Consider the following 14611-nt stretch of genomic DNA (forward strand, 5'->3'; position numbering starts at 1 on the left):
CAGACCTGGAGTTGTGTTTTGTTTCATTCACACAAACAAAACCATGCAGATTTAGGCTGAGTTCTTCTTTTCTCAAACTGAAAACACTCTGCTCCACCTTGTGATGTCATCATGTGGTGATTCCACTGTGTTTTTAAACTCCACACACCTTCATTTCTAGAATCATTTGGATCATTTCAGCTCCTGGTATTGCCGATCTCTACTGAACTAAAGGTAAAATGTCGCTGTTGAACTTGAAAACTACCAATTGGTGACATCCCAAGGTGGAACGGAGCATTTTGAGCTTTGGAGATATAAACAGACTGATAATAAAGGATTAGTTAAACGTGTAAATGGAACAAAACACAACTCTAGGTCTGTTTTTGAAGAGGTAACAATAATCTAACACGCACAAAGTTCAGTGTAATATAGAACCTTTAAAATCCATGGATGTTAAATACAAAAGTATCTTGGAAAAGCAAATCATCATCGTTACACTACATTGTTTAGAGCTGCATTTTGTTGTGCATTTATATAACACAATAATAATAGTTTGTAGAAAATACAGATGTTTCTTATTGGCCATGGAGGTATATTAAGATCTGGAAGATAAATCAAACATGGCGTCGCCCACCACATGACGACTCGATCAACTCGGTGGTGGCTAGAGCGTAGTTAGCACGGGCTCAAAATGATATTGCAAAGCTAACGTTTCGGCGCTTTTGAGGTTTTCAAAATTCTAAAAAGTTCATGCTGCGAAAATAGAAAAGAATTGCCTCAAAATCCAACCTTTGTGCAGCAGTTGATACGGAGTGAACGCTAATCAAACTTCCAAGTCGAGGGGGCGGGGCTTTATCCAGTTCATGTTATAGATCTTTGTTATAGGTCTAAAGCGGGGCTGTCCAAACTACGGCTCAAGGGCCAAATGCGGCTCTCAGACCAATCTTTGTCGGCCCTCACGCCTCCTCCTAAACTGCCCCAATTGATCAGGAAGTATTTTTTACTACAAATTGAAGAGATTTTACCGCTATAACCTGAATAACATCACACAGGCTTAAAAATAATCTTCAAAGTCGTATTAACGGTACAATGGTTGTGTCAAACCGGCGTTAAATGCACCTTTTGACTCCCTGTATCGACAAATATGTTTCAGTATGCTGCCCTCAGTGAAAAAAAAAACTTTAAACACCCCTGACGTAAAGTATGTCAGAATAAAACGTACAATTTCAATTAGCGCAGACGCCTTTTTAGTTGCATTCGCTAACAATATAATCAGTGAATTATTTCTTTCCATTGTACAGTATTTATGGAGGATTTTTGGAAGCGTGACAACAGAAGATGATGCCAGCCAGGCTTCCAGAAGTGATTTTCCTGTTACTGGGCCAGAGAAGCACAGAGCGTTCCCATAAGAACAAAGTGAATCAATAATTTGCTGCCAGTGAAGAGCCAAGCTGCAGACTCCGGCTCTGCATAATGTGGGAGATGGTTAGATGCCCGCTGTAAATGGCTCTGAGTGCTCTCATGCAAAGTTTGTGTGGACGGAAGAAGTTGCATAATTTAAGCTCCTCCCTTTCATCTCCGTGGCTTTCTGTATAAGAAGTAATGGACAGTAATGCAGTAACGTTAGCAGCATGACTATCAACAGCAAAACTCCGTGAATGACGACTACATTTGTCACTAATACATCACTAAATACCGATTGTGATAGTTTCTGTATCTGCTCATGCCAGATATCAGCAGATACCAGACGTAAAACAGCATTTATTCGCTTTTTTTTAATGTCCTTAACAATAACATGACACAAAACTGACCCACATGTGTTATGTAGCTGTTATTCATCACCCAAATAACTACTGAAATAAATTCTGAGGACCATTTTCTCATTCAGCGTCACAGTGGACACCATTCAAAAGATGTAATGCTTTATTTTTAAATTTAGATGAATCACTGTGGCCATGGCTGTCATCATTCTGAAATACACGGATAACAGATTTATATAGAACTGTAAGAAAGTTTTAAAATCACAAAAGGTTAATAATAGTAGTGTGTCATAACCACATCAAAATAAGACCTGGAACTAAACCAGGACTAGACCAGGACCAAACCGAGCTAGGACTAAATTGAAAAATAAATAAATAAATTCAAATATACTTCAGTATATACCAAACCTCTGAGTAATTGCAGGTTCAGTTCATTTCAGCAGATTTCGTCCTTTGTGTCGAGCTGTGGTCAAGTGGCCTCAGATTGCTCAATTTCATTTTCACAAATAGTCTTTTTCAAGAATAAAATAGTCTTGGACCTTTTTTATAATGTCTGTTTCAGCGTCCACTCTGTTCCTCTAAAAAAAAAAAAAAGTTTCACTCTTCACAGATGGGGAGACGACTTGGTCGATAAATTTAGTTATGTAACAGTTTCTCCATGAAAGAAACTAGCTGCGCTGCAGCCTGCGGGCATCGACTTGACAAAAACACAAGGCCGGTATTGACAAAGGCGATATTAGCATTTGAAAGGATGGTATACGAGACGGTAACCTTATTGTTCTTTGATGTTCAAAAGACATTTATACCTTCAATCTTAAAAGGGCCACAGTGAAAATGATAAGTCTATACAGCTGGACCTTCTATTGAATCACTGAAAATATATGTTTTTTCTATTTAATTGTATTTATTTATAATTATGATGATTATTTATGTATTTATTTATTTATTTTATGTATATTTTTGCATAGCGATATTCAGCCAATATTTTAACAATGCATCAAGAATGTGTTAAAATGTGCCTGTAAATGTCTTGGTCGAGGTTCAAGTGTTGCACAACAAAAGTGCAGAAATATCGTTCTTTAGGAGATTAGCGAGAGGACCATGGATATTCTTCAGACTTGTCCCAATAGCTGGTAGAGGATCTTTAATGTTCCCCAGACTTACTTCTGCAGCAGCTAGACGATGTTCTTCAGAGTTCTCTTTAGGCTCTAGAGAACCTTGGATGTTTTTCAGACTTGTCCCAGTAGCAGCTAGAGGACCTTAGATGGTCTTTCGACTTTTCCCAGAGAACTTAGATGGTCTTCAGATTTATCTTTATAGGTTCTAAAGGACTTTGGAAGTTCTTCAGACATGTCCCTGTAGCAGCTGGGTGACCTTCGCTGTTCAGTATCTGAGCGTAACGGAGAAGGGGCGGGGCTAGTGGTGGATGTTATTGGTGTCCTCACCTGACTCCACCAGGTCATTATGTTGTGTTGAACATCCTTGTGGACATCCCCCCCTCACACTCTATATCAGGCCAGTCAATAACAATGAGGAACCCAAGCTCCAATTTTTTGGAACAATTCCTTAGTTCCAGATTATAATGAGGCCACCACCTTCATCCAACACATCATGAATTCCCTTAGGGTCGATATAAACGAATTCAAAAAGTTCAAATGGTCATATTCCCTATAAGGTTCTATCTCACCAGTCACAGCTGTGACCAACATGTTTCTCATCCTATAATCAGACCAAAATAAAGTGAAATGTGAGGATGAGAATGCATTTGTCATTACTACAGCCCCTGAAGATGATGTGTATCATAGAAAATCATAGTCCTATGTTGAATTTGAATCACTTTTCTACCTTTTTATTTCGAGAATTCTGGACATCATCTTCTCTTCAAGGTGTAATTTTACATAACCATCTCTGGTCATGTAACAATTTGCTATAAACATTTAAGATTGCACACATTTCCCCTTATTCCCCTTATTCTTTTAGAAAATACTGAAAATGCATTGAAAATATACACACAAATACATTTAGAGCTTCAAAAGTAAACCTTTTTTAATGGTCACAATTGTGACCAGGGGGTTGAAGAGGCTTATGTTGGTGTGAGACTCTCATAAACTTTTGCATGATTTGCTTTTTTAGATCAACAAAGACTAACAGCAATGCCATTCAGACATGTTCAGTTCTATTAAATATATTGAAATGGCTGCTCCAGGGGAAATTACCTGTAATTTGAAGGATATAAATAGGATACACAGTACTATGTAGTTAATTCACTCAAACCTACTTACTACTGAAAATCCTGGATAAACGGAGATGGTTGCACCAGAAAATACATCCAGATAATGTTATGTTCCCCACAGAAACGTGAACCTCCGCACCATATATTACATCCTGTACACACTAGGGCTGAGAATCACAGGCTCACACATTTGATGTGATACACGACACATGGCTCATGATACGATAATATCACAATATGACGATACATGTGATAAGAGCCACTGCACATGAGAGAGGAATGTTTTTATGAACCAAACACACTGAACCAAAGTGTTTCTTTTTTAATCCAGTACCTGCTCAAAGTTAAAGCTTAATCAGTGAGGATTCGGCTGCATTGTATGGTCATTTTGGTACAAATGAAAAAAAAATCCGCAGCTCAATAGTTATGTATCGGTGGCGACAGCTCCCATTGGGCATCGCAGTTTTCTAACACGGAAGTCAGTGGGTTTGTTTCTTTTAAGTCGTTTTATATAAATATAGCGATTTAAAATATCCAGATAACATAATGATCCACTGATTTTGCAGATTATAACTATAGAGCAGACACAAGCACAATATGTCTGCTTCAATGTCAAATACTTTTTAATCATTGAAAGTCAGAGTGAACGTCTTAAATAAACGGCATACGCAGGTTTCCTTTGCCTAAACAAGCAAAAACATTGTAGCACGGTCACAAAATAATTTCATAATACCAAAAAATACTCTTGGAGATATATCAGTACAGTACAGCAGTTCACGAAAATGATACTATATGACCAAATTTAGTATCACAATATCGATATTTCAATAAGACGTGTTATATATTTGAAACAGAGCTGCAACGATTAATCGAATAATCGTGACTAGTCGACTATAGAAAATAACTGTAGTGTTTTGATCAAGGTCAACTTTATTTGTTTAGCAGATTTACAACAACTACATCGTAATGATTATCTGGACTGTACAGACTCTAAACACATATGAAAAGACCTTTTTATAACAAAGACGGTGGCCATTATTACATCAAAATGTCAAAAAAAGACCTTTATTTGGTCAAAAATGTGGTTTGAACATCTAAATTTACAAAAGACATCATCGCTTGACCAGTCGCCTAATTGAAAAAATCGTTAGCAGCAGCAGCCCCAGAGCCTAATTATACAGAGGAGAACCTGAAAGCGTAAAACACATTCAGTACTGTGCCGTCGTCCTTGTCTCTGCTGACCCGTCCTCTCTCCGTCTCCTCACAGATGGATACCCCAGGGAGGAGATCGTGTACAAGTGGAAGAGGAGCTCAGTGGAGGTGGGGGACATCCGCTCCTGGAGGCTCTACCAGTTTTCCTTCGTGGGCCTGAGGAACACTTCCGAGGTCGTCCGCACCGTTTCAGGTACATCACCGAGTGGTTCTTTCTTGTCTTGAGTGAACGGTGTCATAAGAATCATCCAAAAATACACAGATTTTGAGCTCAAATATTTATGTCAGGGATTTATTTTTATTTTTTTTATCTTTATTTTTTTATTATTTTTTAAATTATATTTTATTTTATTTTTTATTTTATTTAATGTTTTTTTAATTTAATTTAATTTTTTATTTAATTTAATTTTTTTTATTTTTTTGTTATTTATTTATTTATTTATTTTTTATTTGCTAATATGCCCAGCTTGATTAGTGCAGTGGCAGTACATAAAACTTAATACAATCAGTGTTTTTATTGCTTTTATTGCATTTTATTTAATTTCTTTTCATTTGGTCGACAGAAGGTTGGTGTTTCAACGCGATCGTACTTGGAGAAACTCTGCAAACTGTCTCATTGTGATTTGGTTTCTTTATGTAGGTCACAGTGGAATGGAACGATGAATAATAATATCATTGATCATAATTAAAAAGGGAACTCAATAATCGTTCGTGGGACATTTTATATAATTGTGATAATCGCCAATGAAGATAATCACAGCAGAAAAAAAGCTACATATCCACAGGGGAGTGGACGGGGGGGGACAAAGGGGTCTGTTGTCCCGGGCCCCAGGGTTTTAGGGGGCCCAGAATTGTGAGGCTTCTTGACCCGGGTTCCCAAATTTCTGTGGACGGCCCTGTTTTTTCACAACGTGGATCATAGTTATTTTCACTGATAACAAAGACATGGGACTTACTCATAACATTAAAATTATAATTATTCAAATCCATGATATTTTTAAACTGTTGACAACTTTAATCGTTACCGTGATATAATCGTGAATTGCAATTATTTTGGCCGTGATAATCTCTACACAAAATTGCAAAATCAAAACTAGACACTCTGATAACTGTCACATAAATAGGGCAAACAGACTGAGGTTTTTGGGGGGTTTTTTTTGTTGAAAATGTATTTTGTTGTCTAAAAAATAAAGTTTTTCATTATTTATGTCGTGCTGAAAGATGCATCTAGTAACAACCCTTTTCCTTGTCATTAATAATCGATAAAGTAAAACCGATAATACATTTTAGATTAAACTGATTTTTGAAACGTAAAACTTTTTAAAAAACAGTTCGGCCTAAATATAAAAGCAGACGATTTAATACATATAAAGCATTAAAAACATGACATTTACGAAGTATTGGGTTGTAACCTGCTCTTAACATCAGTATAAATTAAATAAATTGCTTTGATAATGTTTCATAGAGCTACATTAATTCTTCTGTCCACATCATTAATGCTGTACTATTATGCAGTCTTTTTCTTTTTTATGTTGAACTGAAATACGCATCTAGTAACAACCCTTTTTCCTTGGTACGGAAATCAAATTTGACATTTTATCATCATCGTCCCGCAGTGATAAGGTCGTTATCGGGTGCTAGTCTCAGCAGGGACATTATTATATACATCTTTAGTCAAAAAACAAAACCAAAAAGCAGCTACAAAGACACCGGGATAACTCCGCACACAGAAAAGCCCCATCTGGGAACGAAACCCGGGACCTTCGCGCAGTGAGGCTACTATGCTAACGTCGTATTTGACATTCTAACTGCCCCCGTTTCAGCTGCACGCCACCGGGCCGTGAAACTTTGAAATGTAATCTAGTGGTCATCAGCTGTGGGTTTAAAGAAGAGCTGACGGAACATTCTGAAACACTTTCGGATACACTGGAGGCTTTTGGGGTTATTTTTGTCAGAACAAGGCTGCAGGTGCAAGATGGGACATATTGTGTTAGCTATAGGCGTTTGCATAAGCTACTGTGTGTTGAACGTATGTTAGGTCAGGAAAGAACGAACCAGCCGCCCAAAATATCCATCTTTTTTCATAGTAGTGTCTGATTTTTACCATCTTAAAAGCGTGAAAAAACTGCGCTAATGTTGTTTTATTCTTCACTTCACTTAGCATCCTAACTATTCACTGTGATAGGTTTATTAGTGTTTAGAGTTTTGCCGTCAAAGCTGACAACAACCAGACTGCTAACACAAACTTCCTGATTATAGAACAATAAACCGCTTTGTAATTAAAAGCAGACAGCTCGCAGCGAACATATTTTGACCTTGAGAGTGGGTTATACATCATATTTGTATCAGGGCGAGACAAAAATTGCTCAAATACATGGGAAAAAAATCTTATACGGGGCCTTCAGTCAGTTTTTCCTCTCTGCTCTCGCCAAATTATGGTTAAAATATAATTTAAAACCCAGATAAAAACGGATAAATGAAGGATTATGTCATCTATTTTTTCCTATTTTTTTATCTGACCTATACTACGCTGGTCAAAGAAATAATAATTATACACGCAGAATTCACGGAACTCACCGGAAAGTTACACAATGCACCATTTTTATTGATATAGAGCAGTGGTGTCAAACTCAAATTTAAAACTGAAACAAATTCATGGGCCAAACTTTTATTTATTGAAACTTTGACTGCACCTGATGTGTAATGTTTAACCTTTTCATATAGAAACAAACTTTAGTTTTGCTTAAACACAAAATCTGGAACAAATCAAGCTTGATGTTATAAATATATGAGAAATTAAATTTGAAATAAAAGACACATCAGTAGTTTCATTTCTTATTTAAATAGGTAAAATACATTATATTTCTCTCTGTACCAATTAATTTGGCCGAGGTGACTTGTAGCTTGGTCGCTAATGAGCGTCAACAGAAAAGGAGGGGCGCGTGCCGGTCTCGACTGTGTGCCAGCGAACTAGCAAAGCATTCTGGGATTTGTAGTATTAGTGGTACAATGCGCTATATACCAGCAGGCCAGCTCTATTGCACATTTGATATTATCTCACGGGCCGAATATAATTACACCGCGGGCCAGATTCAGCCCCTGGGCCTGACTTTGACATATGTGATATAGAGATAGAATAAACCTGTATGGATAAGACCAGGCTTTACATATTACAAACCGTAAATAAACCATATCGAAACTGCTTTTCTATTCACCGTCACCATTTTCTGTCGGGTTTTACAGTCGGACACAGCCTTAAATGACCAGGCCTTCCTTGTTGCCATGGTTACAGCGCTGTCAGCCGCGCGCAGTGTGTTTCAATCTTATTCAGATCCCGGCGAACTCTCCCAGGACTGGTTTGTCTTATTTCCCCTGTGACACAGACCTGCTTCTTTCAACAGGGAGTCAGTTTATAGACATTTGTGCCAGGCTTTGACGTAGCGTATGTGTTTATAAACGAGTAATACAGTTGCGATATAATACGTAGTAGGCTAGTTATGAGGAAAAAAATGTGTTTGGTACCGGATATTGAATAGTAAATGGACAATACATACACCATTAAGTGCAGCAACTCGATTCAACAACACTGCAATACAATAGGTAACAGTAATGTGAGTAATAATGGCAATAAAACCAGTCCAGTGTTAACCCAACCCACCCACAGGTCATCGATAACCCACGTTAAGGTTATAATAGCTTTGTATCAGAAGTACGAGTGCAAAAAGAGAGTTTGTGTGAAGAGGAATGTGGCTGTAGGTTTGGAGAGTTTTCGTTTGAGGTGAGAGTTTATCTGGGCTTCAGTTCAAGTTCGGTCATTTGGCGCTAGCTCTGCTCCGTTAGCTCGCTTTTGGATCGACTAAACCTGCGCTGACGAATCTGTATAAAGGACGAAAGCGCTGTTGAATACCATGTACACGTGCAAAAATATAGCAGTAATATCCAAGGGGCTAATAAATTCTAATAATGTCGCGCGCACAGTTCAGTTTATAACACCAGTCGCTTTAGAAAGTACTTGCAGTGCGATGTTCAGAATGTTTAAATAGCAACTGCAAAAACATTATTAATCACTGTCATAATTCAGCGTAATGATATTTGCCTTTGCGTTTAACAAGATTTAATAAACGTATCATTGTTGCTGTGGCTGAGTAGCAAACGCTGAGTAGATTCAAGCATAAATAAATGGGTAAAGTGCTTGAATAAAGTGCTTGTCGAGTTAGCGTGATAGTTAGCGCCATCATTTCCGAAGAGAAGATCATTCAGTGAGTAAGAGTTAACTTTAAAAGGCAATAAAACACTAGAATAGAATAGAAATAATGTTTGGATCTTTTCATGTCAAAGTCGCATGTCATATATAATAAAAACAATCGGATAAACTCTAGATTGACTTTAACTTTAATGCCGTACTGTGAAACATCGAGAAAGTGAAAGTGAAAAATTTACATAATCGAAACTGTGAGGTTTTCTCAAGCCCCTGAAGAAGAAAAATTTAGACTTTGTGGTTTATTTGAGTTGGGAGAAGTGGAAAGTGAAGCTCATTTTTTGTTATATTGTCCATTTTTTGATGAATTTGATGAAATGTTCATCCAACGTTCGCCCTGATATGTCCTGGTGTAATGACGACAAGATGAAACGGTTGTTTTATGCTAATATTTATAAGTTTGCATCATTTCTACGTAAAGCCTGGAAGAAGCGGGAAATTAGTTTGTTTTAAATTAGTCTTTTGGTGGTTGTGTTTTATTGTATTTTGTTAAATGCGTCTTATAAACTCTTAGCATTTTCTTTTTTTGTATTCGAGACACAATAACAAATACATTAATTCATTCATAATGCACCTTTAAATCATAACTTATCTTTAAAACTAAGATTTTATAATGACAGGATGAAGTTTTTTGGGGTTTTTTTTTAACCACAGCTCGCTTTCCACACACACAAAACACTCGCAATAACAGTCAAAACCTTCCCGAAACGTTAGATATTTTTGTTATTCGCCAGCTAAAATAAACTTATTGAAATCTAAAATGCATTAAAACTTGTTTGCCAATAATCTTCCCGTATAAATGATTCCACCTTGGGCAATTCACGCTACTCATTTCTATCCAAAACGCCGCTCGTAGAAACACGGTATTGTACGCTTCGGTCGCATTCAATTTGTGACGAAATGCGAGAATTTGAATATAAGCTCGGGGACGTATAACTGCTTACTCTGGGCACTATTTTTTTTGTCCACGAACGTTTGTGTACAGCCCGTAACGCTAACAATACTTAATATTCGCCATTCACCAAGCTGCTCCTCAATGACAACCTCATTTATGCCCGTCTGCGCCGTGTAGATTGGAAAAACCCATTTATCCTCATTAAATCAGACTCGGAGGAATTAAAACAAGATTGTAATCACTATAACGAAAAACATACCGCAGTTTACATGCCGTCTCATTAAAACAGAACGTATACGATTTGATTCCAGGTTGACAAATTAAAATGGAAAGCTAAAGTATTGCCGTCTACACGAATGCGTCTGTGTTTCGCGCTGCCAGTTATGGTAAATTCTCTGGTTTATGAGACGTTCGATGCAGCTAGCTCACTCAGTTAATGGTCCTATTGATCAGAACGAGGGAGGGGGTGTTTCTTGGCACAGTCCGAGGAGAAAATAAGCGAGGAAAGATGGTTCGGGTTTAGTTTGTGCAAAGATTTGGTTCAAACTTTGGTGGAAAACACTAGATACTTACTTTATTTGGTGCAGTTAGATGCATTATGTGACTTTTCTGGTGAGGACTGCTTGTTTCGATTGATGTGTTATTGTTTCGTCAGGTCATATCTGTGGAGAGGAGACTCTGGAGCATTCCTAGCTTAGCCTGGTGGCGTCTCCATGGAGATACATAACGATAACGCCATTACTCCTAGAAAAAAAATGTCTGGACCTTTGACAGGGAATTATATAAAAAGCCAAAGTCAAAATATGATAAAGATGCATTATGTGACTTTTCTGGTGGGGAAATCTACCAACTGCTTGTTTCGATTGATATACTATTGGTTTATCAGGAGTCACCTCTCCATAGATGTGACCTAACATGGCCTGGTGGTGTCTCCATGGAGATACATAACGTTAATACCAATGCTCCTATAGAAATAATATTCGGACTTTTGACATGGAATTATATAAAAAGCCAAAGTCAAACTATGATAAAGATGCATTATGTGACTTTTCTGGTGGGGAAATCTACCAACTGCTTGTTTCGATGGATATATTATTGGTTTGTCGGGAATGTTCTAGAGTCTCCTCTCCCAGATTTCACTGCTCATTAGAATTTCACAATAAACGTACATCTGTTTCGTCTCCAAATATGTAGATTAAAATAGCAGTTTCTGAACATTTTCATTTAAAAATAACCATGATATTACTCGAAAATCTGTGTTCTACCTTTGAATTTTAACCCTTCCAACTAAATATAAGTAAACAGACTGTGAAAGTAGACGTATTGTGCTTGTGTCTGCGATGTAGCTTTAATCTATGACACCCGTGCATTATTATGTTAAAATTTGGACATTTTAAATCGCAATATTCATCTAAAACGACTTAATAAAAGAAACAAGTCCGTGTTAGATAATTGTTGGATAGTTGTAGATAACGTATTTTGTGATATTTTATTCTTGTATGTATTGTGAAGCGACTTTGAGTATCTTGAAAGGCGCTATATAAATAAAATGTAGTATTATTATTACGTAAGCCAACAATGGATTTTTTTTTTAAATATTTACACCAAAATGACTACGATGTGCTGCCGAATCCTTCACATATCACCCATTAAGAAAACACGATTGGAGAACAAAGTACCGTATTTTCCGGACTATAAGCCGCACTTTTTTTTCTTTCCATAGTTTTTCCGAGGGTGCGACTTATACTCAGATACGACTTATATGTGGAATATAAGTCGCATTTGAGTGTATAATTTCACATATTCGTTACAGTCACACTGACAACTTGACAAGCGTGTTTTTTTCTTCATTGTTATGCATTTTTTGACTTATAAAAAAATAATAATAGTCCAGAAAATACAGTAAGTGGGTGTATTGATTGCGGTAAAAAACTTGGGTCGATTGGCAATATGGCATCTTAAATACAAATAAGCAGTTAAATATTGCTCAAACATTCACGAAATCACTCCAAATATAACTTCGAGAGCGTCAACGAACAACTGTAACACGGTTAAAACCTCTGAAACGCCAATTTTGCCTAATGTCTCTGCTTTAAATACGTTCTATATGATGGATGGTGTTATTACGTCGGTCCATTGCAGACACGAGACAAACTCACCTGTACCTGACGTGATCAATAATGAAGGATTGCGTGTTGATTTTACCGCACAGAATACTCACTCCAGATGGATGGTCCCGTCTCCGTGCGGGGTGTGTCCCTTTGATATTGACAGGCCCGGTCCGGTGTAAGAAGGTGTGAGGTGTGAACAGATTAAGCCTGTTTAAATCTTAATTTCCTGAGACGCAGCGGGGCGGATATGGATTTCTCTGGGGTGGCGCAGCGGGTAACGTCGTACCACCTGTTCATATAGAAATGTGTCCAAGCTCAAGGGAAAGTGTGTGTTTCTGTAGTGAGATATTGAGGAAAATCAAGGTTGCAAAATAAATATGTTTGGTGTAACTTCAAAATTGAAATATACTGTGCAAAAATCAACAGTTTCATGTTTTGTGCTGCTAAACTTAACAATTTCTGACAGGTTTTACAAATTAATTGACACCCAGATACTAGTATTAAATATAAAAGTACTTGTTTTGATGCTAATTTTATGGTAGTAATCGGATACGCTAGATACCATGGATGGGACGATATTGAAATTTAGACTTTAAACGATTATTTTGACCAAAGTTATTGAAGGATTAAAGGTATTATCACGAGAAGTATTGAAATTTAAATTATTAACGGTAAAAAGTAGCTGTTGAAAACCATCATTTCATGATATCACGCTGGAAACAACTAGCATGCTAACTTCCTGATTCTCAAAGGGGAAGAAAATCTATTCTGTTTTGGAGCAAAGCGTTTTGTCTGATCTAATGATTTTTAAAACATAAATTACAAAAAAAAATAAGTCAGAACTAGTTCATTTTGGCTGGTTTATTCCTTCTTTTCCCAAAAAAATTCCTAGCATCCCAATTATTCATCACAGTGAATTTATTTAAGCGAGTTTCATGACTTTTCCCAGAGTTTTGCCATCACAATAATGCCAAAAACAACTAGCATGCTAACAGCACACTTACTGATTCTCAGAGGGTAACTAGATGCAAATGGCGCACAACAATCATAACTTTCAGAGACCAGAGCTGATTTGTCCAGTGAAGGTAATGCAAAACCCCCCCCCCAAAAAACTCCCCCTCCAAAAAACGTCTAGCATGCAACTACCATAACCGTGCACTTCCTGATTCTCAGTGAGTCAAACACTTTACAACTAGATCCAAACGGCACACAACAGACATACGCTTTGGAGGTCAGAGCTGATTTTTCCAGTCAAGATAATGCAAAAATAATAATAAAAAAAACCCATAACAAAACAAAACAATAAACAAAACCTAGCATGCTAACCGTACACTTCCTGATTCTAGATGCAAATGGCACACAACAGACATACGTTTTGGAGGTCAGAGCTGATTTTTCCAGTCAAGGTAAGGCAAAAATAATAATAAAAAACCCATAACAAAATAAAACAAAAAAACAATAAACAAAACCTAGCATGCTAACCGTACACTTCCTGATTCTCAGAGAGTAAAACACTTTACAACTAGATGCAAACGGCACACAATAGTCATAACTTTCTGGAACCAGAGCAGATTTTTTCCAGTCACGGTAATGCTAAAAATAAAAAAATGTAAAAAAACAACCATGCTAACAGCACACTTCCTGATTCTCAGATTATAAAACACTTTCCAGCTGCACATAGCATTCTCATTTCTTCAGTAATAACTACTTATACCGTATACATATGTACTGGGTTCTCGTGTACTGCCGCTCTAACTATTATGTCGAAGTTGCTTATTTGACGGAACATAATTAAACGTGTCACATATTAATTTCAGTTATGGCTAAAGAATCAAGCTGGACTTTTTCCCATAGCAGCCTTTGTTCAATGTGTGACAAAATCCCTAAACTACACTTGAGGCACAGTATTTTCAATTTTCCATCCTGTCTGGGCGGTAAAAAGGCTAACTGTACGTAGGGGCCGGGTTCGCTCTGCTCTGGAACAGCCATCTGGAGCCTTGTCAGAGCAGGATCCTTGAGTGTGCGCGCGATGGCCCTTGTCTCATTTAGCAGTCAGCCCGAGTATCTGACCCTATCCCGCATTCATGAACACAACAGCTGTCGCCCCAACCCAGACGGGACAGAGCAATATTAAGTAGAAAGTCACGGAAAAACTGCTTTGAA

The 14611-nt window shown here is 37.4% G+C and overlaps 1 protein-coding gene across 2 annotated transcripts in view; it reads left to right on the forward strand.

Moving 5' to 3' along the window:
- The window catches only part of gabrg2 (gamma-aminobutyric acid type A receptor subunit gamma2), a 149766-nt gene that overhangs the window by 72819 nt on the left and 62336 nt on the right, over nt 1–14611 (forward strand). For both annotated transcript variants that reach the window (XM_033978917.2, XM_033978916.2), the window contains exon 6: nt 5240–5377. In XM_033978917.2, coding sequence (XP_033834808.1) covers nt 5240–5377 — 138 coding nt within the window. The remainder of the gene's footprint in view (nt 1–5239; nt 5378–14611) is intronic.

The sequence above is a fragment of the Periophthalmus magnuspinnatus genome, chromosome 14 (genome assembly GCF_009829125.3).
Source record: "Periophthalmus magnuspinnatus isolate fPerMag1 chromosome 14, fPerMag1.2.pri, whole genome shotgun sequence".
NCBI lineage: Eukaryota > Metazoa > Chordata > Actinopteri > Gobiiformes > Gobiidae > Periophthalmus > Periophthalmus magnuspinnatus.